The 26,779-nt window shown below is 41.1% G+C and overlaps 3 protein-coding genes across 4 annotated transcripts in view; 1 reads left to right on the top strand and 2 right to left on the bottom strand.

Annotated features, from left to right (window-relative positions):
- Nucleotides 1-1,944: 1,944 nt before the first annotated feature.
- On the top strand, nt 1,945-4,577 carry ift22 (intraflagellar transport 22 homolog (Chlamydomonas)). Its single transcript, XM_046314108.1, is given in 6 exon segments — nt 1,945-2,488; nt 2,780-2,833; nt 2,835-2,863; nt 2,989-3,078; nt 3,299-3,501; nt 4,078-4,577. Coding segments are annotated over 6 exon segments (564 nt in total). The 5' UTR covers nt 1,945-2,449; the 3' UTR covers nt 4,227-4,577.
- An 852-nt stretch (nt 4,578-5,429) lies between these two features.
- atp5l (ATP synthase, H+ transporting, mitochondrial F0 complex, subunit g) lies at nt 5,430-8,127 on the bottom strand. The gene is made up of 3 exons (XM_046314121.1): nt 7,969-8,127; nt 5,899-6,059; nt 5,430-5,607 (listed from the first exon to the last, which is right to left on the bottom strand). Exons 1-3 carry the CDS (start codon nt 8,018-8,020, stop codon nt 5,509-5,511), a joined length of 312 nt encoding a protein of 103 aa, XP_046170077.1. The 5' UTR covers nt 8,021-8,127; the 3' UTR covers nt 5,430-5,508.
- A 7,438-nt stretch (nt 8,128-15,565) lies between these two features.
- abcg4a (ATP-binding cassette, sub-family G (WHITE), member 4a) overlaps nt 15,566-26,779 on the bottom strand; it is a 51,992-nt gene continuing 40,778 nt past the window's right edge. For both annotated transcript variants that reach the window (XM_046314080.1, XM_046314071.1), the window contains 10 exons: nt 23,589-23,734; nt 23,307-23,430; nt 22,062-22,176; nt 21,731-21,876; nt 21,402-21,509; nt 20,385-20,553; nt 20,053-20,153; nt 19,689-19,847; nt 19,375-19,493; nt 15,566-19,118 (listed from right to left, as the gene is read on the bottom strand). In XM_046314080.1, coding sequence (XP_046170036.1) covers nt 18,893-19,118; nt 19,375-19,493; nt 19,689-19,847; nt 20,053-20,153; nt 20,385-20,553; nt 21,402-21,509; nt 21,731-21,876; nt 22,062-22,176; nt 23,307-23,430; nt 23,589-23,734 — 1,413 coding nt within the window. In that variant the 3' untranslated portion in view covers nt 15,566-18,892. The remainder of the gene's footprint in view (nt 19,119-19,374; nt 19,494-19,688; nt 19,848-20,052; nt 20,154-20,384; nt 20,554-21,401; nt 21,510-21,730; nt 21,877-22,061; nt 22,177-23,306; nt 23,431-23,588; nt 23,735-26,779) is intronic.

Consider the following 26,779-nt stretch of genomic DNA (forward strand, 5'->3'; position numbering starts at 1 on the left):
TATGGGTAAATACTGCTACTTGTAAAAAAGATCAGTAAGACCTTTCTTGACTTCATTTTGAAAAATAAGTCTCACAAACTGAAAAGTCAGTCCTTTCTAACAAAAGAGCTGAAGGCGGTCTAGAAGTGTTGGATTTTGTTGACATACATAACACTTTCAAGATAAAGGTTGAAAAAGATGTTTGATCAATACTGATTCAATATGGTATTTCATTACAAATAATGTGTTTAATAAGTTGGGAGGTCTTAAATTTTTACTGGAATGTAATTATATTCCTGAAAGATTACCTGCTAAATTGGCTAGGTTTCACCAACAAGCTTTAATGGCCTGGAAAATTTTCAGGCCATTAAAGTTTCCTGCAAAATTCTTCCCCACATAAAGCTCTGTTATGGAATAATTCAGACATAACTGTAAGGAGTAAGTCATTGTTCTACCACAGCTGGCATGAGAGGAATATTAACTTTGTTCTTGATGTTTTCGACAACAAGGGTAATATTCTCACATATGAACAATTTATAGCATTGAAAGAGTTTCCAATACCTTTCGGATAGTTTATTTCTGTGATCAAAGCCGTACCCAGTGTTCTAACTACACTAATGAAAACTCATCTTAGCTTTGGTAATGATCACAAATTTTATCCAGAACTCAGATCGGAAGGCGTAGGCTTACTTGAGAAATCTTGTTGTAATAAATATATAAGACAAATTCTTCATTCACAAAACCAACTTACACCGAGAGGAAAGTTTTTCTGGAACATACTCATTACTGACATTGTCTGGAAAAATGCATGGTTAAGGCCTTACAAATATTGTATACCAAACAAAGTTAAGGAAGTGCACTTCAAAATTTTACATACGATATATCCATATATCCATATGATTTCCAAATTTGTGCCTATGAATGATATCTGCATTTTCTGTGAAAAAGAAGGTGAGAATCTGTCTCAATTGTTCTTTGAATGTAAATTTGTGTCAGGATTTTGGGGAAACCTTGCAAAGTACTTATTTACCATTATGAACACTACCTATGTTTTTGACATCAAATCAAATTTTATTTGTCACATACAGATGGTTAGCAGATGTTAATGCGAGTGTAGTGAAATGCTTGTAAGATATAAAAATATATAATATGTTACTATTTCAATGATAACAAGACCACTGAAATTATTGTGAATTTTTTTATTCTTGTTGACAAATACTTCATACACAAACAAAAAACCCAACATTCTATATCAAAATTACAATTTAAAAAATGTAATTTAACCATTTTATTAAAACATTAACCCTAGTGAACAATAGCAAGAATAACATTTTCCCAAATCACGACAATAAGATTTTTTCAGAGTGATTACAATTGCACTAGAATTGTTTTCTTTTTTTATATTATTTTTTTGTTCCAGTATTTTCTCGTTAATACCTGCATTCTGTTTTGTATGATGTAAGAATGTAAAATGTTGATCTGTATATTGATTTTTTTAAAGACAAAAAAAAAGAAAACATAGACCCTATATGAAGTGGTTCTAAAATAGAATACGTAATTCCCAAACATTCTATTTTATTCTTTTAAATTGTATTTGTGTTTATTTATTGTTTACTTCAGTTTATTTAGTAAACACATTCTTAATACTTTTTTTTCTTAAAACTGCATTGTTAGTTAATGGATTTCACTGTAAAGCCTACACCTGTTGTATTCGGCACATTAGAACAATACAATTTGATTTGATTCTATGAATTTATGACAATAAAAAAGACTGCTTGTCAGAAAAATAGAAAAAGAAAAGTGGCATATTATTCCCGGGGGTGTATATGGTCAGATTTCATGTGCTGAAACGCTGTCAATTCCACTTTAAATCGACATCCATTAATGGAAAATGGTCTGGGGAGTAATAAGGTTGAATGATCTTATTGTCTTGTGGCATAGACAAATTCCTTTAATTTCATGTTTAACTGGCAATAATAATTATTTGACGGAGACGTCGTTACAAATTACGTCGATATTACGTCGCTCGATAACGTTATGGAAAAAGGTTTATTGGATAAATGTGTCATCTACTCTTGCTCCAGAAAAAAGTGCTAGATTCAGGATTTGTTCGCTGGTTTTGAGTGGTCGTTGCTCTTATTACCTGGCAACCCTGGGGCCACCCGTCTGCCTTGGAAACCATAGAGATGACGAATATGTTTACACACGTCATCACTAGCTATTTAGCAAGGGATGTTTTACGTTGCATGTGTTAGCTATATATTGTGCTAGAACTATAAAGTATTGGAATCAGAAGAAAGTTAGGTTATTGTTTTAAAATATAGTTATATACCTTTTTCATTGTTGAGTAGCTTGCATTTAGCAACTTGGTACTGATAATTAGCTAACGTTAGCAGATTTGTTCAGCCAGCAACGCCTAGCAGCTAGCTAACGTTAATCTGGACAAGCTATCAACACAAGTGAAGGGGAGATGTTCAAAGCAAAACTGCTTTTAATTGGACCAAGTGAGGTAAGACGAAAGAGCTATTTACACATTAGTTATTTATTTTGCGGCTGGCTAGCAATGATTAATTGTTTGGATTCATTGGGTACGATATGTATCATGGTGTCTGTTTCTGCTCTTTGACTACTCCTTATGGAATTTGCATTCCAAACACTCACTTGGCATTTACAGCAATGGAGTTGGCAAGAGTACAAACAGATGTGAGACCAGGCTAGATCAGATGGGTTGTAAATGAAAGATATTGGCATTTATCTCTCCAGTGAAAATTGATGAAACAGATCTTCCGTTGTGTTTCAGTCTGGAAAAACAGTTCTAGCCAACTTTCTCTCCGACACCGTGGAGACAGTAGGAAGGGGAATACTGTCCTACTCAAGGTGTCAGGTAAATTGAGGACTCATATCTCCCAGTTCCAGCATCAGATTTGTCAATCAGCAAAAGCTTAGTAGCGGATGTCTACAACTCCAAATGATGGCTTGTGCACCATTTAACCATTATGTTGTTCCAAGGATACTGGAGTTTGAATCTCAGTATGAGGGAAGTGGGGACAAATCCTTGACATGTGAGGTGGAACTTTGGGACTGTGCTGGAGATTTCAAGTAAGGACCAATAGTGATTTTTCAAACATGTTTCAAACTAATTTCACAGCTGAACTGTACACCGAACACAGAAATTTGCTCAACAGAATTAGTCAAATAACCATTTCAGTAGTGTAATTTACTATTCTGTCCATCACCATTCACAGCAATGAGTACTGCATTGCAGTTATGTCAATCTAATCAAAGCTACAATTCTTCCAAATTGTCATTTCCGATGCAGGTTTGAGTCGTGCTGGCCAGCATTGATAAAAGACTCCAATGGTGTGGTGATAGTGTTCAACCCAGACATGCCACGCCACCTAACGGAAGTAGAGACATGGTACTCCATGTTCATCTCCTCACAGGGGCTACAGGACAGGCAGTGTCTACTGATGGCACACCACAAGCCTGGCAGTGGAGTAGATAATGGACGACCCAACCTAGGTAGGACTAATTATCAACAAGCTTGTTACATTGTATCTTTTTCTTGTGCACTGTAGGAGCATCTTTCCTTTGAATGACATTTCAATATTTCCAATGCCCCCGCTGCTAAAGCAACCTTATGTGAGTACATGCCATTTAAGGCCCAACAATTAAGTACCTTACTGTTTTTCCAAATAAAATGGTAAAAGTAGCTTCTTAACAAATAGCTAATGCTCAAGCAAGACATTTGCTAGGGCTGTGTAGGAGTGGTCTGAGGGACCTAATTGGATGAGCCTAATGGGAGTGATATGTAACCCGAACTAGCTGTTATTGAGAGGTTTGAAAATCCTATTGGTATATTAACTTATACCACCCGGTGATGTCACCAGGAAGGCCAAAACTCCATCCCACCAAAACAGGTGGACATTTCAGGCTCTTTTCAAACAACCCTTACACTAAAACTAAATGTTTCTGTTTTCCAACCCAATCACATTTGACTGCACTGGGCCTTCAGACAGGCCATACACCACTGCTTTTCAATTTATACCTAATGAGGACTATCAGTTGCATTTCTTTGACATGTTGTCGTGTGTGTAGCTTCGCATTTGAACAGGTTACCATTGAGTCACTCTAACCTGGAGGAAGATCCTGAGGATGTGCGGCAGGGGTTCCGCAGGTACTTGGAGAACATTGTGCAAACACTGTCAGAGAGCCGGGAGAGGGAGGAGATGTCTATCATTACTTAAGATCATCCCGAACCAAAGCTTCATCTATCGAAGGTTGGATTTAGACTCCACTAGATACTCTGCAGTCAAAGGCTCTGCAAACACTGACTTTTTTTTTTTTTTTTTTAAACACACAGGTATTTCTAACTTTAATGAATCAGCTGCACTTGTGCTTTTCCAAAACATAATTCCACCCTATTTCCAAAGTTGGTGGCAAAACTAACCAGAAATTAAATCTTTCAACTGCACTTGGATATTGTGTGCAGACAAATGCTTAAAATTGTCTACTTTTATAAATTCTGAAAAATAAATGCAACATGTAATGTGTTGGTCATGTTTCGTGAGCTGAAATAAAATATCCCAGAAATGTTCCATATGCACAAAGCTTATTGCTCTCATGTTTATATCCCTGTTATTGAGCATTTCTCCTTTGTCAAGAAAATCCATCCAGGTGTGGCATATAAAAGCTGACTAAACAGCACAATCATTACATTACACCTGGGCCGGCAGGTAGCCTAGTAACCAACTAGATCAAATCCCCAAGCTGACAAGGTAAACATCTGTTGTTCTGCCCCTGAACAAGGCAGTTAATGGCCTAGGAACAGTGGGTTAAGAACATTCTTAAGACTTGCCTAGTTAAGGTTAAGTAAAAACAGGTTGCTAGGCCTTCATTGTGCTGGAGACAATAAGGCCACTCCAATGTGCAGTTGTCTCAATGCCACAGATGTTAAGAGAGCATGCAATTGGCATGCTGACTTGCAGAAATGTCCACGAGCTGTTGGCAGAGAATTTAATGTTCATTTCCCTTCCATAAGTTGGAGAAAACTCGTTTTAGAATATGGCAGTCCATCCAACCACAGACGGTTGAGCAGTTTGCTGTCAACTTATTTAAAAGTGGCCCATGGTGGGGTTATGGCAGGCATAAGGTACGGACAACGAACAGTTGCAATTTTATCCATTGGCAACTTGAATACACAAATAACATGACAAGATCGTGAGGCCCATTTTAAGGTATCTGAACAGATGCTTACCTGTATTCCCAGTCATGTGAAATCCATAGATTAGGGCCTAACACATTTAAATTAACTGATTTCCTCGAACTCAGTAAAATCTTGAGTCTATTTTTGTTCAGTATATTTCCCACTAAAATGTTTCAGAAGAAAGTTGGCAACTCCAATATATTTGATAGCTGTCATGATAGTTGTAAATGTTACAGTGCTAAAGTTCTTTAAACAATATACATTTATTAATTGGATTTCCAGTTGAGGTGGAAGTTAAGAGCAGAGCAACCAGACAGTTCGATTTATACAGCGTATCCAACAATGCCTCCTTTCCCGATGCACTCTCCAATGTAGAACCACATCAACACTTCAGTGCACACCAATCCATTTCTGAATGCATCCTGTAACAAAAGCATATTGAGATGAATGCCACACAAATACCAGCAAGTCACACCTTAATTAAAAACGTGAATCTATTCAGAGACAATTCCATATTTCCCAAGTGGTTACGGTGTAGACCTAACGTCTACTCTAGTGGATTGTGGCTTACGTCAATCTTAAGAAGCACTTATTTTGTTTATGAAGGAACTACTTGTTAAACACCCACAGTCAGAATCCAATAGGTAAAATAAAGAAATAGCTAGCTACTTATACAGTATTGCAATTATTCAAACAATCTTCCCAGTTTTCACCTTCACTGTGGTCTGTCCAAGGCGTCCACTGTTGACACCGGTGACAATGTTTTTGATCCCAATAATGGCCTGGGGAATCTCGGCAGGGGAAGGGGGCACGAGCTCGACTTTAGCATAGTGCCAGAAGGTCGCTAGACGGGGCTTGGAGTAGGTAGCAGCGGCTGAAATAACATAATATACATGTTATGAAATGTGTCCTCTGCTGAACACTTGGGTCAAGCTAGACAAGAAACATAGCTAGCATAAGAGTTTACAGGTGAGATACACAAATTGGTATATACAACCTGAAGCCAATGCCTGCAAAAATGTGTAAATGTTCCTTAAAAGACAGAATGTTATAACATTACATGTAAAAAATTAATTAAAAGACAAAAGTACTCTACTGGTTGTCTGAGGTTTGTCTATCAGCTGCTGGATAAAATATCCACAGGAAAGTATCGTTTACCCAACCCTTTAGAGAGCCGGTAGGTATATGGGTCAGTTTTACATGGGTTGGCACAGAGGTAAAGTAAGTCTTCCTGGACATTTGGTTCTTGTCAATAGTTATTGAACCAAGTATGCTATGACAATGAAAATTGTATATTCGGAATCAGTGGAGAACATTCCACATTTCAAAAACATTTTAGATTGAAGATTGAAATCAGAATTTTTAAAAAGGTAACAAGTGTTGATTGTTCACCATCCTCCCGATTCAAAATACAATTTCATGGCATGCTTTGTTCAATAGCTATTGACAAGAGCACCAAATATTAAACTAACTTTACCTCAGTGGCAAACCAAACCATATTTCGAGCTGTTTAAGGACAAACCGCACAGACAACCTGTACTTGTAAGGAATAGTTTAGCATTTATTAGGGCTACTCATTCAAGGATTTTATTTAGAATTCCAGGCATGGCATTCTGCAGTGATACACCATCCCATCTGGTTTGCTCTTAGTGGGGCTATCATTTGTTTTTCAACAGAACAATGACCCAACATCTCCAGGCTGTGTAAGGGCTATTTGACCAAGACCTGGCCGACACAATCACCAGACCTCAATCCAATTGAGATGGTTTGCGATGAGTTAGACCACAGAGTGAAGGAAATGCAGCCAACGAGTACTCAGCATGTAGGAACTCCTTCAAGACTTTTGGAAAAGCATTCCAGGTGAAGCTGGTTGAGAGAATGCCAAGAATGAACCAAGCTGTCAAGGTAAAGGAGGCTACTTTGAAGAATATAAAATATATTTGGATTTGTCGTAACCAAAAAAAAGTGTACAACATGAGCTCATGTGTTATTTCAATTGATGTCTTCACTATTCTACAAAGTTGAAGATTTTTTGTTGTTGTTTAAATCAATTAAAACCCTGGTATAATTATTTTGACTGGTACTATATATTGTCACATACACCATCCAGTAAAATGTGTTCTTTTACAGGGTCAGCCATAGTAGTATGGCGCCCGTGGAGCACATTAGGGTTACGTAAATTGCTGAAGGGCATAGCAACACCGTTTTTATCTTGTCGGTTAGGGTGTTCGAACCAGCGACCTTTCAGATACTGGCCCAACACTAACCTCCTGGCTACCTGCCGTCCATTTACACGAATTTTGCAGGAATTAGCTTCAGGCTGTATATACCAATTACATTTGGTATTAAAGCATGATTAAATCAGACTACAGTTGAGAGCTAGGTGACTCAGATTGTCAGAACACCTGAGGTTGACATTTAGCTAACTGCCTACATCAAATATTAAATCTGAGGCTACTTAGGTAACTTAAGTTATTTACTGTACCGTTAGCTTGTTATCTAGCTGGCTAACGTAGTTACTAACTACAGTACTAAAATGAGTAACCTTATATAGCTAATGTTCATTTGGAGACATTTTTATTCATGATTAAGGGGGGACGGCTTGTTAGTTAGCTAGTTATCAAGTTTGAGTAGTTAGTTGCAGTCGGGAGAATGTGCTAACGTAGTTAACATTGACAGCAGAACCAGGCCATGCAAGCTTGACTGTCAGTTGGACTGCAATAACATGCATGTTTAAAAGCGTCAAGATTTAGCCAATGTCCAAACGAAATAATTAGACTTACCTCCGATCAAAGTAGGTACTTTGGCCACCAGTTTCTGGACTGCCTGTGCCATGATGCTTTATTTTGAGTAATTTTCACGACTTCTCTTACCGGCTTGTCTGCTGCAACTGCGAATGTCACCTCCAGCTAGAAGGTCCCTTCAAGTGGGGCTGCCCTATGAATTGCCTGAACAGAAATAGCTGCAGCGCTGCCTCATGTAACGCGTGGACACTGAATGGATGTAAACTAGTGTGTGCTTGTTATTCTTTTCCCCCACGTAATCATTCTCAAAGGTGAACAATCTGTTTTTTTTATGGCAACAACAGACTGTAACAAATTGAACCAAGTGTCGGTAAATCTCCTCACTTTCTTTCCACTATATCTGATCTGAAAAAGCACTGGATAGGTACACATATAATATAGCAGACTTCTGCCATATTGCTTTCACCGATTTAATTTGGACATTTTCACATAGGGGGTGTACTCACTTTTGTTGCCAGCGGTTTAGACATTAATGGCTGTGTGTTGAGTTATTTTCAGGGGACAGCAAATTTACACTGTTATACAAGCTGTACACTCACTACTTTACATTGTAGCAAAGTGCCATTTCTTCAGTGTTGTCACATGAAAAGATATACTCAAATATTTACAAAAATGTGAGGGGTGAACTCACTTTTGTGATATACTGTATATACGGTACTCGATACCATCTACTGCATCTTGCCTATGCCGTTCTGTTCCATCACTCATTCATATAGCTTCATGTACATATTCTTTATCCCTTTACACTTGTGTGTATAAGGTAGTAGTTTTGGAATTGTTAGGTTAGATTACTCGTTGGTTATTACTGCATTGTCGGAACTAGAAGCACAAGCATTTCGCTACACTCGCATTAACATCTGCTAACCATGTGTATGTGACAAATAAAATTTGATTTGATTTAGAATGTGTTGGACTACGTTAGTCACCTTCGTGAGCGCCTACACCAAGCCTGTGCTCTCACAAAGGAAGCTCTGTGTTCCTCACAGAGGAGTGTAAAAAGACACTATGATAAACAGGCTGTTTCTCGTCCACTACAGCCAGGTGACCAAGTACTGGTGTTATTGCCTGATCCAGGATCTTCACTGTCAGCTCGTTTCTCTGGTCCTTATTTAATTGAAAATAAATTAAGTGAAACTGATTATGTGCTTCAAACTCCTGATAGAAAACACCAATCTCGTGTGTGCCACATTAACATGTTGAAGGCATACCACACCCGACCCATCACCGAGTCAGATAGTTCAAAAACAACGGAAGGTACTACTGTCTCTGCTTCTGCTGCTATGATAGTGGGCTGTCATATTGATGATGTTGATGGAGACGGATTAGAGTTGCACAATACTCAGCAGCGCGTTAGATTTCCCAACTCGGAAATGCTGCTCTCTCTCAGGCCGACGATATTGTGAGGCTACTACACAGTTTTCCATGTCTCTTTAATGATGTTCCTTCTCGCACAAGCATGTTGGAACATGACATTATTGTTGGAAATGCTGCCCCTATCAAGCAACACCCATATCGTGTCAACGCTTCTAAGAGGAAGATAATGATGGATGAGGTGAGATATTTGTTGGAGAATGACCTGGCTACGCCAAGTTCAAGCCCTTGGAGTTCTCCTTGCATTCTGGTTCCTAAACCTGATGGTACGTCCAGGTTATGTACAGATTATCGAAAGGTAAATTCTGTCACAATGCCAGATTCGTTCCCGTTACCCAGACTGGGCTACTGTATCAACACTGTTGGTGCTGCTAATTATGTAGCTAAGTTGGACCTCTTAAAAAAGGTTACTGGCAGGTTCCGTTAACCTCACGTGCTTCTGAGATTTCTGCCTTTGTGACCCCAGACAACTTCCTACAATACTCTGTCATGGCTTTTGGGATGCGGAATGCACCAGCTACTTTCCAACGACTGGTTAACGCTGTATTAGCTGGCGTTCCCAATTGCAGTGCCTACCTTGATGATCTAGTGATTCATTCGTCTGAGTGGTCAGATCATGTTGACTCTCTAAGGGTAGTATGTGAACATTTGGCAACTGCTTCTCCTAACCCTGAACTTGGCAGTGTGAGTTTGGGAAGGCTACTGTTACCTATCTCGGCAAAGAGGTCGGCCATGGACAGGTGCGCCCTGTTGATGCCAAGGTCTTGGCTATAACTGCATTCCCCGCACCTACCACCAGATGAGAGCTACGCCGCTTTTTGGGGATGGTTGGCTACTACCGTAGGTTCTGTAAAAACGTCTCTGCAGTAGTTGCTCCATTGACCGATTTATTCAGTCCGGCAAGATCGTTTGAGTGGTCTTCTGATTGTAAGGTAGCTTTTGATACTGCGAAAACACTCTTATGTAATACCCCTGTACGGATTTTGAACAACAGTTTAATTAAACTTGAGGTAGATGCTAGTGCCAGAGGTGCTGGTGCTGTTCTACTTCAGCAGGACAAGAGTGGAGTGGATCTTCCTGTTTGCTATTTTTCACAAAATTTTAACAAATGTCAGAAAAATTATGCAACTATCGAACAAGAAGCTCAAGCTTTGTTGTTATCTCTGCAATACTTTGAAGTATATATTAGTTCCAGTGCCCTACCAGTGATTGTATATACTGATCATAACCCCTTAGTGTTTCTCCTCTGGATGTACAACCAGAACCAGCGCCTTATGAATTGGGCGCTTATTGTGCAAAATTATAATTTGGAGATTCGCCACAAAAAGGGTTCTGATAATGTATTGGCAGATGCTTTGTCTCGTGTGTAAATACGACAATTTTTGGTATGTTTTGTAAATGCTGTGGTCGCAATCCCCATGGGTTGCTCTTTTAATAAGGGTGGCAGTGTTACGGATACAGGCATCCTGTGTGTGTGTATCCTGTGTGTGTATTTCTTTTCTCTCCTTCTCCCCTCCTCACAGGTGGCAATCCTCATTCCCCAATCAGAAGACACACCTCCTCCTGTTTCATTACCCAATCACATCCCCTTTCCCTTGGTTTAAAAAACCCATTCAGTTGTTTTCTCCAGAGCTTGTTCTCTCCCTCCCTCTCTATTTGTATGCAGAGTAAATGTAAATGTCTTGCTTTTGGTTTTTACAACTACATTTCACTTAGCCTGTTATAATAATAATAATAATAATATATGCCATTTAGCAGACGCTTTTATCCAAAGCGACTTACAGTCATGCGTGCATACATTCTACGTATCCTGTGAGTGTTGGTGTTTGTTTGATGGTGGGAAAGGGGGTACCAAGACAAGTTGCCCATGGGCACACACTACCCGTAGGTAAACTTTGTCTAAATACACTAGTTAGAACTAGGTGGACCACCCACTGTATTTTTGGTTAGTTAGCTAGCTGTTGTTGAAGCAGGTAGACTAGCTTAGGGGTGTTTTTGAATACTTATTTCTTTCCTTGGGTCCAGCTTAGCCCCGTTTCCAGCTCCCATTTACTATGTGTTTAAAAATAAACCATGAGTGTCTGACTGTAATTTAGTTGTCTGTGGTTTTTCATTCTCACATACAGTGCCTTGCGAAAGTATTCGGTCCCCTTGAACTTTGCGACCTTTTGCCACATTTCAGGCTTCAAACATAAAGATATAAAACTGTATTTTTTTGTGAAGAATCAACAACAAGTGGGACACAATCATGAAGTGGAACGACATTTATTGGATATTTCAAACTTTTTAACAAATCAAGAACTGAAAAATTGGGCGTGCAAAATTATTCAGCCCCCTTAAGTTAATACTTTGTAGCGCCACCTTTTGCTGCGATTACAGCTGTAAGTCGCTTGGGGTATGTCTATCAGTTTTGCACATCGAGAGACTGACATTGTTTCCCATTCCTCCTTGCAAAACAGCTCGAGCTCAGTGAGGTTGGATGGAGAGCATTTGTGAACAGCAGTTTTCAGTTCTTTCCACAGATTCTCGATTGGATTCAGGTCTGGACTTTGACTTGGCCATTCTAACACCTGGATATGTTTATTTTTGAACCATTCCATTGTAGATTTTGCTTTATGTTTTGGATCATTGTCTTGTTGGAAGACAAATCTCCGTCCCAGTCTCAGGTCTTTTGCAGACTCCATCAGGTTTTCTTCCAGAATGGTCCTGTATTTGGCTCCATCCATCTTCCCATCAATTTTAACCATCTTCCCTGTCCCTGCTGAAGAAAAGCAGGCCCAAACCATGATGCTGCCACCACCATGTTTGACAGTGGGGATGGTAGGTTCAGGGTGATGAGCTGTGTTGCTTTTACACCAAACATAACGTTTTGCATTGTTGCCAAAAAGTTCAATTTTGGTTTCATCTGACCAGAGCACCTTCTTCCACATGTTTGGTGTGTCTCCCAGGTGGCTTGTGGCAAACTTTAAACAACACTTTTTATGGATATCTTTAAGAAATGGCTTTCTTCTTGCCACTCTTCCATGAAGGCCAGATTTGTGCAATATACGACTGATTGTTGTCCTATGGACAGAGTCTCCCACCTCAGCTGTAGATCTCTGCAGTTCATCCAGAGTGATCATGGGCCTCTTGGCTGCATCTCTGATCAGTCTTCTCCTTGTATGAGCTGAAAGTTTAGAGGGACGGCCAGGTCTTGGTAGATTTGCAGTGGTCTGATACTCCTTCCATTTCAATATTATCGCCTGCACAGTGCTCCTTGGGATGTTTAAAGCTTGGGAAATCTTTTTGTATCCAAATCCGGCTTTAAACTTCTTCACAACAGTATCTCGGACCTGCCTGGTGTGTTCCTTGTTCTTCATGATGCTCTCTGCGCTTTTAACGGACCTCTGAGACTACCACAGTGCAGGTGCATTTATATGGAGACTTGATTACACACAGGTGGATTGTATTTATCATCATTAGTCATTTAGGTCATTCAGAGATCCTCACTGAACTTCTGGAGAGAGTTTGCTGCACTGAAAGTAAAGGGGCTGAATAAATTTGCACGCCCAATTTTTCAGTTTTTGATTTGTTAAAAAAGTTTGAAATATCCAATAAATGTCGTTCCACTTCATGATTGTGTCCCACTTGTTGCTGATTCTTCACAAAAAAATACAGTTTTATATATTTATGTTTGAAGCCTGAAATGTGGTAAAAGGTCGCAAATTTCAAGGGGGCCGAATACTTTCGCAAGGCACTGTACTTTTTCACTACTATATGAGTTATGTTATGGGTCTCGTTACCATCCACCTTAGACTGCCGGACCAAAGGGATTCGTAATAGTCCCCATGTGCAGTGGCAAACCGTAGTCTGGCTTTTTTATGGCGGTTTTGGAGCAGTGGCTTCTTCCTTGCTGAGCGGCCTTTCAGGTTATGTCGCTATAGGACTTGTTTAACTGTGGATGTAGATACTTTTGTACCGGTTTCCTCGAGCATCTTCAAATCAAATCAAATCAAATTTATTTATATAGCCCTTCGTACATCAGCTGATATCTCAAAGTGCTGTACAGAAACCCAGCCTAAAACCCCAAACAGCAAACAATGCAGGTGTAAAAGCACGGTGGCTAGGAAAAACTCCCTAGAAAGGCCAAAACCTAGGAAGAAACCTAGAGAGGAACCGGGCTATGTGGGGTGGCCAGTCCTCTTCTGGCTGTGCCGGGTAGAGATTATAACAGAACATGACCAAGATGTTCAAATGTTCATAAATGACCAGCATGGTCAAATAATAATAAGGCAGAACAGTTGAAACTGGAGCAGCAGCACAGTCAGGTGGACTGGGGACAGCAAGGAGCCATCATGTCAGGTAGTCCTGGGGCACGGTCCTAGGGCTCAGGTCCTCCGAGAGAGAGAAAGAAAGAGAGAATTAGAGAGAGCATATGTGGGGTGGCCAGTCCTCTTCTGGCTGTGCCGGGTGGAGATTATAACAGAACGTGGCCAAGATGTTCAAATGTTCATAAATGACCAGCATGGTTGAATAATAGTAAGGCAGAACAGTTGAAACTGGAGCAGGAGCATGGCCAGGTGGACTGGGGACAGCAAGGAGTCCTCATGTCAGGTAGTCCTGGGACATGGTCCTAGGGCCCAGGCCAGTTGAAACTGGAGCAGCAGCATGGCCAGGTGGACTGGGGACAGCAAGGAGTCATCATGTCAGGTAGTCCTGGGGCATGGTCCTAGGGCTCAGGTCCTCCGAGAGAGAGAAAGAAAGAGAGAAGGAGAGAATTAGAGAACGCACACTTAGATTCACACAGGACACCGAATAGGACAGGAGAAGTACTCCAGATAAACAAACTGACCCTAGCCCCCCGACACATAAACTACTGCAGCATAAATACTGGAGGCTGAGACAGGAGGGGTCAGGAGACACTGTGGCCCCATCCGGGGACACCCCCGGACAGGGCCAAACAGGAAGGATATCTTCACAAGGTCCTGCTGTTCTGGGATTGATTTGCACTTTTCGCACCAAAGTACATTAATCTCTAGGAGACAGAACGTGTCTCCTTCCTGAGCGGTGTGGTCCCATGGTGTTTATACTTGCGTACTATTGTTTGTACAGATGAGCGTGGTACCTTCAGGTGTTTGGAAATTGCTCCCAAGGATGAACCAGACTTGTGGAGGTCTACAATTTTTTTCTGAGGTCTTGGCTGATTTCTTTTGATTTTCCCATGATGTCAAGTAAAGAGGCACTGAGTTCGAAGGTAGGCCTTGAAATACATCCACAGGTACACCTCCAATTGACTCAAATGATGTCAATTAGCCTAACACAAGCTTTAAAGCCATGACATAATTTTCTGGATTTTTCCAAGCTGTTTAAAGGCACAGTCAACATAGTGTATGTAATCTTCTGACCCTCTGGAATTGTGATACAGTGAATTATAAGTGAAATAATCTGTAAATAATTGTTGGAAACATTACTTGTGTCATGCACAAAGTAGATGTCCTAACCGACTTGCCAAAACTGTAGTTTGTTAACAAGACATTTTTGGAGTGGTTGAAAAACAAGATTTTATGACTCCAACCTAAGTGTATGTAAACTTCGAACTTCAACTGTATATAGGCTAGTGTTCCATCAACAGCTGTTGATCAGACAAGGTTGTTGCTTGAAATACATTTCCGGTGGCAGCAGGGGGCTCCCTTACCCACAAACTGCTGTCGTCTGATGCTGAGGATGATGACATCAGTAGTTCAAAGACATACCGGCATCTGCCAAAATAAAGGAAACAGTTGAGTAAATTTAAGGATACAAAGTATACTGAAAGCAGGTGCTTCCACACAGGTGTGGTTTGAGTTAATTAAGCAATTAACATTCCATCATGCTTAGGGTCATGTATAGAAAGGCCCAGTTTCCCATTATTTTGGCTACCATGGATAGAATAAGAGATCTCAGCCACTTTGAAAGAAGGGTCTCAAAGGGACATAGAGTGTGTAAAGGGTTGTGTGACGGTGTGTGTTTGTCAGTCACCAGATCTGAACCCGATTGGGAGATTCTGGTGCGGTGCCTCAGATAGCGTTTTCTACTACCATCAACAAAATACCAAATTATGGAATTTCTTGTGAAAGAATGGCGTCACATTTTCTTTCCTATATTAGATCGGACATTTATATATATCCTCTGATAAAAAATTAAAAAACAACTCACCAAAACATTAATATTCAAACAAATCTTATCTTGGAACAGGTTATAAATAATTGTCTTTATTGTAATCTTCTGAACTGCGTTCAGTACACAGAACTTGCATTGTTGAAGTTGATAGAACAATTACATCACAGAATGATAAACAAACCAAATAAACACAAGATAAGACATTATAGTAAGACAAAAATAAGTTTTGGTGGTGTAAACGGTCTGTTATTCCACTATAAATAATCAATATCCAGCAGCATCATTGCCCATCATACTAGTGCAACACTCCGAAGGATAATCAATGATCATCATTAGCCATGCATGAATACAGTGCAAAGTTCTGCACTGACTGGCATTTCCCAAAACGTGTCATATGCGGAGCTTAACACAATGCAAACATAACATGATAGATTTTCTGGCTGAGCCACAGTGGCACGTCACATTCTTCTCGCCCTAAAATCAGTCTGCAAAGAGATAAAATGCCCTTGGATGGGTATTGCACACATAGCATGGATAGGCTACAGCAAAGAATTCTCTATCATTTGCAGAACATATTTTGGGGGGGGATATCCAGCTCTTGTACAAAGACGTTGGATGTGCATCTTTTTCCATACAGAAAAACAACTAAGCAGGTCAGAGACATAACATGAGCACTAAAAAATATCTGAGGAGGAGAAATTGTGTGTATGTGACAAATAAAATTTGATTTGATTGGAATTAGGTAAGACTGACAAAGCAGAGAGACTATTGCTATTTGTAAGAGATTCAAGACAATCTGTTCTGTTGTCTTCCTTTATTAAGAGACTAAGACTAAGCCACAGGAACAGAGACTAAATATACATTATCATTCTAATCCTGTTTTAAGGCTGAATTCACATACAGCTCCCCAACCACACTTGTAGCCTGGTCCCATACTGTATGTGAGGTAGCCAACTCTTCTTTCTTGTCATGCCAAACATAATGTATCATCGCATGGCAATGATTGAAGAGTTGGTTACAGCACATACATTTCTATTCAACTGGCTCTCCCTCTATAATAGAATACTGCACAATGGACTTGAAACTAGGTATAATAACATCCTGGTATTTTTTTTAAACAGAAATTACAATATCGGTAAGTACTATTCAGACAGCCTCAGACTTCTGTGTCTGCTGTCTAGTTCACATCTTTGTATCCCTGCTTTAGAATGTACACCATCACTGTCAAGGAATCATGGGTATCCAGAGTAAATGTCAAAAAGAAAGAACAAGTAAAACTCTGGTACCAACTTGGGTAAATATTTGGGGAGGGAATAAGATAATACTTTAGTGGGTCACCATTCCTCTATATAATGTTTCAAATTTTATAGTTCATTATTTCCTTCCACAAATCATCATGCAACAATTAGTTGCTGACCCCTTCAAGCAGCACTTTTCACATGGATATATAAAAATAAAATAAAATACAAAAAAAGAAGCAATAAACATACATCAAAAAGTGCATTTGTACATTTTCTTTACAGCATAACATACTCACTGTACAATCATTTGATTATATACTGACATTATTATTACAAGTTCTGAATACACAGGACATGGTGGTGTTATAAATCCATTGTGCCAATTATAATGAGGATTACGACGTAGCATAGTTTGAGTCAGAAATCTTTCCATAGCAATATAGTCTATTGGAAAAAAAGATTTGCATTGCCTTGTGACACAGAGAAGCTTGGCTAAACATAGCTGTGTGTATGGTTGTGCATGTGTGTGTGTGTATCTATGTCTGTGTATGAGTGTTAGCACATGGTCTATGTGCAAATAATGTGCATTGAAGCGAACAGAGCTCAGACCATTCCAGTGCAGAGGCACAAAAACTGCCCAGCCATTATCTCAAGTACCTAGCAACAATGGTTTTCACAACACACATGTGCCTGTCAGACTGCCAGAATGCAAAACAACAGAATAGAACAGTAATTGAATTTCTCTAGAAGAGAAGGATTCGACATTCTTTTTAACAAGCAAAAACAAGCAGTTTACACTTTTTGTCTTGGGTCCAAATGGTGACACCATTTGATTTGCAGGAAAGCACACATTGTCTACCACAGAGTTGGCTATTGCAATTACACAAACAAACAAAAAATAAGTCACTCCTTAAGTTCAGCCATCAAGTCCCCCTCATGTCAAGAAAAACACTGTATTATCTTCTATTGAGGGGGCTGCAGTCCAGTAAAATGTCTGTGAAGATCCACTATGTTTTAGAGTCCAGTTCTGGAATGTTCTCCCAATCAACTACAACACAGCATGGTTACAATAGAAACATAATGTTGAGTGTCAATGTTTGGGAAGTAGACCCACACCCTCTCTCACTCTCCTCATCTGAAATGCATTCTGATTATGGGTCTGTGTCCAGAATCTCACCACTTCTCCAAAAGTGTGCACAGTCTTGCATACTACCCTGTCAGGGAGTTCACATTCTCAAGTCCACTTATGTCCATCCATCTTTGATTTAATTGACCAAATGAAACCTGCCATATTCTGTGGTCCACATCCAGAATAGTCAGGGTGGTGGGCTTACCCAAAAGATCATGGGAAGACTATGACATCACAGGAAATGGAGACAAATGACGACATATTGTTATGGATCTGGCTGTCTTTCCGCCATCTCTGGTGTATACTCTTTTAGAGAGAACACTTTCCAGTGATTTGAAACCCCTGGAACTCTATTCCAAGACCAATTCTGTGATCCAGTGGGACTCAGTTCCATTGCAAACAGCCAAAGGAGAGGGAGGGATATTTTCAGAGAAGTTTCTTTAGTCCAGACCTCCCCCAGCCCTGAAGTCCTCTTCTCATGTCTCATGTTCACCACATGTCCATATTTCAACCTTTTTGTCCGGGCACAGTATTTGTGCAATTGTCCTTTGGGATGTCATATATTATGTCTTTGGGTTTCAGTAGAAATGTATAAGGACAGGAGAAGTGTAGCCTTGTGGGTGGAAACAAACTGACACAGTCCTGTCCCATCTCAGACCAAGAGGTTTGTGTATCCTTATCCTTCGTAAATAGGACAGGAGTTGAGCTCTTGGATGCAGTGCAGTGTGGGCTGTTGGGATTGTCCCCCACCAGCTACTGTACATCTCCTCTTCATTCCATAGAGACACATGCTTTATACTGTAGTTACTATATTGGGTATCTGTTTGTTTGTGTATAGTTCTTTTACACAGTATTGTTGGATAATAAAGGTTAAATACTGTAAACAAATTGGATTACTGTAAGGACATTTTAAACTAAAATGACTTATAGTAAGGGAGGGGAAACTATAATTTGTGGTCTTAAGTTATTGTCCTTTTTTAATAAAAAGATAAAACCTTCCAAAAAAAATGTAATGTAATGTGTCTTATCGCTCTGCTATGACTTTGTATTTGAGCACCAGGTATGTAGCCAGTCTAAGGACCAGGAAGAACACACCCAGAACCAGGAAGTCCACATAGAGCTTAGCATCCTCCACGTCCAGTAGCTGTAGAACCTCCTCGGGCTTCTGGAACTTACACACCACCCCAGGACACTCCAGCTCCGAACGATTCATCCCATAGATGGACAGAATCACCCCCTCAAAGCCATACCTGGTAGGAGAAGTGGAGAAGGAGAAGTTGGATGAGTAATACAAACACTTACACCTTGCACAGAGTAACATAATGAGCAGGTTTACCAGATTGTTGGGGAGCATTCCACATAACCCAAGCTGGAAGACACAGCATAATATCCTCTCAACACATTATGATATTCTCTAATCGGTTAATTGAATGTCCTGCACTTGAGCACGAAGGTAGCAAATTAAAGGATGCAAAGGATTTTATAGCTCCAACAAAGCAGACTCACCTGACATAGGACACATAGGAGCTCCATTGCAGGTACTTGGGGATGGTGTCAAAGTTGACAAAGAATCCAGAGAACAGGAGCACTGGGATGGCTGTGACTGGGCCCACAAAGGTCGCCACCTGGAGAGAGGGAAGTTCAGTTATTCACAAAACAACACCACAACTCCTCTGAAGAGTGGGAAAGTGAGTGAGTCAGTGTGCAGGAGCAGACTGCTATATCATTTTGAAATGATAAAACAGGGATATCTGCTGTGCTGCGCAGGCCAATTGGTTGTGCGTGGTAGTACCGGTCTGTAAACGGCTGACCCACAGTACCTGTAAGGAGGTGGAGGCGGCCCCAATGAGGAGGCCTAGGGACTGGGCTACCAGGGCTGTAGAGGTGGACAAGGCCATGAAGAGCAGGTACCGCACTGCCTCAGGAGGCTGCTCTGTCATCCAGTACACTATACTGCAGTACATGATGGGACAGATCACCTGGGGGGAAGGGAGAGGGGAGACATAAAAACAAAGGCAGGGAGGGGAGAGTGGTAAAGAGAGTGAGGGAGCAAGAGAGATACACATACAGAGATAGATTGAATGTAGTTGTCTCATGCCCTAAGGAAGCGACCATATAGTAGTCTTTTCTCTTGCTGTTTTGTAAAGAAAAATAAATCAAAGTCAACTTAGCCACACAGCTCACCTGGAAGGGTATGTCCGCCATGGTTTTGGCCAGGAAGTAGGCTTTCAGGCTGTACCAGTAGTTGAGATGTTCCCTCAGAAACACTGACATCTCCAGAGGAACTGTGAAACACATAAACCGCGTATGAGTACAATACATTTCTTGTTAACAGTACAACAACTAGTGTGGTCTCAGATCTGTTTGTGCTGTCTTACCAACTCATATGGACACATCATAAAGTAGACCATGGGAACATTAGGCAAGACAGCACAAACAGATCTGAGACCAGATTGCAAGAACATGTTCACAAGGTAACATTGTTCCACCCTCCCTATGTTCTCGCTGTCTCTTACAGGTGAGGACGGTGGGCATCAGGGCAGCGAACATGAGGAAGAGCATGGAGAAGAAGAGGAAGCCCGTGTTGTTGAAGACCTTGCTGGCATCATTGCCAATGTTGAGATAGAGCAGACCAATCAGAATTCCTATACATATGTGGGACATCACTCTGAGGTGGGTTAACACCTGCGAACACACACAGAAAAGCATGCCTCAATTTAGTACGCAACATAATCAAATCAAATGTTATTTGTCACATACACATGGTTAGCAGATGTTAATGCGAGTGTAGCGAAATGCTTGTGCTTCTAGTTCCGACAATGCAATAATAACCAACGAGTAATCTAACCTAACAATTTCACAACAACTACCTTATACACACAAGGGTAAAGGGATGAACAATATGTACATAAAGATATATGAATGAGTGATGGTACAGAACGGCATAGGCAAGATGCAGTAGATGGTATTGAGTACAGTATATACATATGAGATGAGTAATGTAGGATATGTAAACATATAAAAGTGGTATTGTTTAAAGTGGCTAGTGGTACATGTATTACATAAAGATGGCAAGATGCAGTAGATGGTATAGAGTACAGTATATGAGATGAGTAATGTAGGGTATGTAAACATTATATTAAGTGGCATTGTTTAAAGTGGCTAGTGATACATTTTTTACATCCATTTTTCCATTACTAAAGTGGCTGGAGTTGAGTCAGTATGTTGGCAGCAGCCACTCAATGTTAGTGGTGGATGTTTAACAGTGATGGCCTTTTCAGTCTCTCAGTCGCTGCTTTGATGCACCTGTACTGACCTCGCCTTCTGGATGATAGCGGGGTGAACAGGCAGTGGCTCGGGTGGTTGTTGTCCTTGATGATCATTATGGCCTACTTGTACTTGCTGTTCACTCACCCACACAATGTATTGATTCACCCGTTCATTTTATTTTTAAGTTTACTAATTCATTTCAGACACACACAATGCAAGTCAATATTAAGATTATTATTATTATTATTATGTGAATTGTTTACCGTATCCCTGCATATCGTTAATAGTGTTCTTCTGAACAGAACGCAGAACTGTGACCAGGTACTGGTGGCAAAGCTGTGTTTCTCCATCGTTCCTGTGTACTGTGTATCCTGTGGACAGACATAGAGAGGACAGGACATAGGACACAATTAGATCCCTTACACAGTTGGAGTTGAAAAGACATGCAATGAGTGAATAGGTAAAAACGTATGGGTATTGACTGAGTGAGTGACTCCTGAGTGATCTCATCACGCTGCATGACTGTGTGCTGCAGGCCAGTGTGGGACTGTGATGGTGAGTGATTCATATCGGTCAGTTGTGCCACACTCACACTGTGACTGTTAGAGTGGCCAGATGAGGCTGGGTCACTCTTGTCGCTGGAGTTCTTCTTGCCCTCTTCTGAGCAGAGTCCTCCCTGCACAGCCTCAAATAGCACCGAGTTCAGGTCCCCATACTCCCCAGAGGCCACCTCAATAACTAGAGACAGGGGACACAGAGGGAAAAACAAAGAACAAAGGACAGAGTTAGTGAACTAAGAAGAAGAACCTTGATCCACTAAAAAGGACCTTGAAAAATATTTGCATTGTCACACTCATGCACGCACGCAAGGATGCACGCACGCACGCACGCACACACACACACAGGATCTTATGCTGACTTACTGAAGTCTGCAGGGTTGTGGTAGGTAGGACAGTGAAGGCCCAGGTTCTTCAGGTAAGGGATGAGGTAAGGGACAGTGCCATGGTATATACACTGGCCCTGACTGAGGATGTAAAGCTAAAGAAGCAAACACAGAGACATTCACAGTATTATTTACATATCTTTGCCTGATGTAATATCAGTCTCTGAATTATACATGGCTAATGCCTTTATGTATTACATTTACATTTACATTACATTTAAGTCATTTAGCAGACGCTCTTATCCAGAGCGACTTACAAATTGGTGCATTCACCTTATGACATCCAGTGGAACAACCACTTTACAATAGATCTAAATATTTTGAAGGATTACTTTATCCTATCCTAGGTATTCCTTAAAGAGGTGGGGTTTCAGGTGTCTCCGGAAGGTGGTGATTGAGTCATGAGGGAGTTTGTTCCACCATTGGGGAGCCAGAGCAGCGAACAGTTTTGACTGAGCTGAGCGGGAACTGTACTTCCTCAGTGGTAGGGAGCGAGCAGGCCAGAGGTGGATGAACGCAGTGCCCTTATTTGGGTGTAGGGCCTGATCAGAGCCTGGAGGTACTGAGGTGCCGTTCCCCTCACAGCTCCGTAGGCAAGCACCATGGTCTTGTAGCGGATGCGAGCTTCAACTGGAAGCCAGTGGAGAGAGCGGAGGAGCGGGGTGACGTGAGAGAACTTGGGAAGGTTGAACACTAGTCGGGCTGTGGCGTTCTGGATGAGTTGTAGGGGTTTAATGGCACAGGCAGGGAGCCCAGCCAACAGCGAGTTGCAGTAATCCAGACGGGAGATGACAAGTGCCTGGATTAGGACCTGCGCCGCTTCCTGTGTGAGGCAGGGTCGTACTCTGCGGATGTTGTAGAGCATGAACCTACAGGAACTATATTATATGTATTATGCATGCTAATGCTTTGACATAACAACTGAGCTCGAAATATGGTCTAGAGCCTTCAAACTCAACTCTAGACCTTGAAGCCAGCTCCACTGCATTTTTTTTTCATTGTTCCCCTCTAATCAGAGACTGATTTAGACCTGGGACACCAGGTGTGTGCAATTAATTATCAGGTAGAACAGAAAACCAGCAGGCTACGGACATCATAACCAACAGTATAGACCTCACTTTCATTACGACAGTTAAAATAATGATTAGGCTAATGACAGTCAGTCCTAGATACTGTACAATACCATACATACTGTTAAATGGCATAAAAGCTTGAATTTAGTTACCTTATCAAACATCTCAAAGAGCTTGGCGCTGGGCTGGTGGATGGTGCAGATGATTGTCCTCCCTCCCTGAGCCAAGGACTTCATGAGAGAGACCACCTGGAAACAGGATGCGCTGTCCAGACCACTGAGAGAGAGAGATGACAAACGTTAGCTTGTGCTTGGTGACTATTCCTTTTACGCAGCACAGCAACAAAGCAGATTCCCACCCAACATCATTGTTAGGCAGTATTTCCTCTGTGTCTGTGTGTACCAGGTGTGTCAGTATACCAGGTGTGTACCTACCTGGTAGGCTCATCAAAGAACATGACAGGGGGATTGTTGACCAGCTCTTGGGCAATGGCCAGTCTCTTGCACTGCCCACCAGACAGAGAGATGGTGCGGGTCTGGGCACACTCCTGCAGTCCCAGGGCCGTCAGGATCTCGTCTACCTGGTGGCCAGACACAGAGAGACACATAAACATACACTACTATAAACATTTGAACGTTATGATTTCCAGGCAATGTCTTTCTAGTTGATATGGTGTTGCCCTGTAAACCTGGGATGTTATATGTACAGTATATACAGTATTGTAGAGCAGCCCGGCCCCCAAAGTGACTCTTCTTATCAACCCATTGTCTCACCTCTGAGAAGCAGGAGTTGCATCCTGTAGGTCTGATATCTGATTGGAGTTTAAGTAATAGTATTGGTCAACAACTCATTCATTGTCTGTCTCTCTTATTTGTTCCAGACCAACTGTGGTGACACACACATTCTCTCTCTCTCTATGTCTCTTCCATGAGCTACGGGCCATGGCATTATTTCTCCCTCACTCTCTGATCATGCCTAGAATAATGTTATAATTCCTTTTCCAAAGTAATTAAAAACACACACAATATTACCCCACTACAGTAAATGGTGACATGTGTGTGGACACCTGCTCATCAAACTTCTCATTCCAAAATCATGGGCTGATATAAGCCTCCACTCTTCTGGAAAGGCTTTCCACTAGATGTTGGAACATTGCTGCTGGGACTTGCTTCTATTCAGCCACAAGAGCATTCATAAGGTCGGGCATTGTTGTGCGATTAGGCCTGGCTCGCAGTCGGCGTTCCAATTCATCCCAAAGTTGTTCGATGAGGTTGGCGTCTGTGCAGGCCTGTCAAGTTCTTCCACAACGATCTCGAGAAACTATTTCTTTATGGACCTCGCTTTGTGCACAGGGGCATTGTCCTGCTGAAACAGGAAAGGGCCTTCCCCAAACTGTTACCACAAAGTTGGAAGCACAGAATCGTCTAAAATGTAAGTGTATGCTGTAGTGTTAAGATTTCCCTTCCCTGGAACCCAGGGGCCTAGCCCGAACCATGAAAAACATGAAATATATTGGCATAAATAAGAACAAATCTAAGATGTTAATTCTAGAGCTTGTTGAATTTTTACTTGGGAAAACAGCAAACTATGATACCACTGTGAAGTCCCAGAGGACATAAGAGCTCAAAATAGAGCACTTGCAATCAGAACTCCAGGCATGTAATTTCTACTTGACATACAGAGAGATTCATTATAACAGAGCACAATAGGCACCTAAGTGATTTGCCTGTTTCGGATACAGTCCAACCTACGGGTGTGGTGTGTGCATCCATGCTGCTCTCTGGTGTGTGAGGGGACCAAGCTACTTAAATATCTTCCACTGCAGTAACTGGGACAGGTACAGAGGTTAATCCTAAACAGCCCACAAAGTTTTATTGTGATTTCTGTAAAAGGGAAGGGCGTATGGTCAGGTGCTGTTGGAACGTAGGCAGAGGAAATCCTCCTGCACATTTTAGACAGCCTGCCGGCCCTCAGAGTAGTACCAACTAGGGAAAGGGAGATACCTAGTCAGTTGTCCAACAATGTATTCAACTGAAATGTGTCTTCTGCATTTAACCCAACCCCTCTGAATCAGAGAAGTGCGGGGGGCTGCCTTAATCAACATCCACGTCTTCGATGCCCGGGGAACAGTGGGTTAACTGCCTTGCTCAGGGACAGAACATATTTTTACCTTATCAGCTCGGGGACTCGTTCCAGCATCATTTCGGTTACTGGCCCAATGCTGTGTTAGGTTTTGTAACTCTTGTCACAGAAGTAGTAATACGATGCAGAAATGTTGGGATTTGGGGTTTGGTAGACCATCTAGATTCTACTTTCAGCATAGGTTAGATTTGGAGCTTTCTCGTAAAATGTTGGATGCTGATTATTTGACGATGATGTGTTAATAATATCTTCCTTTGCAACTCAATCATTTCTATATCCATTTGAGATGGATATAAAGGTTACTTTTGTGAATCTGCTTTATTTGATGTATACAGAGTGATAGACAAAATGTAATGGCTACTGTTAAGACCCAAAGAATAGTTTGTTTTAGTTTGTTTTCCTATGCGTTATGTGTGTGTGCGATGAAAAGTCATTGCTTTGTTTCTCACAAAATGGCCTTAGAAATTTCACCATTGGTATGCTAATGTTGGGTGCTATAAACTGAGATGTTAACACATTTAATTTTCAAATGTGACTCTAAATGTGAAACTAGGCACGTGTCACTACTTCACAGGAGCACCATTTGAACGTAAATGTTTTTTTTTGGCAGAAATGCCTTTTGGAACATGTGAACTTTCATGTGCCTTAAAAACTAACTTATATAACATCTGTAAATACGAATAAATCAGTTAAATTACGAGCCTAGTTGGTTTAGCCATGGCAAAATTCAGCAACCTTCCTGCTAGCCATGATTGGCTGAGATAATGAGTGGGCTGGAAATGCCCCCAGATGAGTCTGCCATGTAGCACGCTTCTGTGTATTATATGAGCTGGTCAGTACGTGTAGGTAATCCTTTGTAACACTGCTTTAAAAATATATATATCATATAGTAGAACTGCATAAGTGTTGCTCTCCACTTTCTGGAGAACTGAGTTTTGAAGTCAGTGGAATTAGAGCATGATAGCTAAGGAGACGGAGAAAATTCTGCCGTTTGATTGCAAATATGCAGACAGAGTCGAAAAGAGAACACATAGAAGGCTCCAGATTACATCTTCAAACTAAGGGCAACCATGGAATCCGTGACAGAGAGGGAGAAGTGTCCATACATGTAAACAGGTAAAGAGAGTCTAGCTAGCTATTTTCAGATAGCATTTTTAGATATTACCCATTTCTAATTTTGTCAGAAATTCATTTTCATTTCAAGCTAATGTGTACTGTTAGCTAGCAAGCGTACGTTAGCTGGCTGGCTAGCTAACTTTACATGTTTGATCTGTGTTGTCATGTTTTGTCATTGATTATCATGTCTTGTCCCTGTGCTTCCCCTTCTATTCGTTTCCCTCTGCTGGTCTTATTAGGTTCTTTCCCTCTTTCTATCCCTCTCTCTCCCCCTCCCTCTCTCACTCTCTCGCTCTCTCTTCTCTCTATCGTTCCGTTCCTGCTCCCAGCTGTTCCTATTCCCCTAATCAATCATTTAGTCTTCCCA

This window comes from Oncorhynchus gorbuscha, linkage group LG02, assembly GCF_021184085.1.
Source record: "Oncorhynchus gorbuscha isolate QuinsamMale2020 ecotype Even-year linkage group LG02, OgorEven_v1.0, whole genome shotgun sequence".
In the NCBI taxonomy this organism is placed as follows: domain Eukaryota; kingdom Metazoa; phylum Chordata; class Actinopteri; order Salmoniformes; family Salmonidae; genus Oncorhynchus; species Oncorhynchus gorbuscha.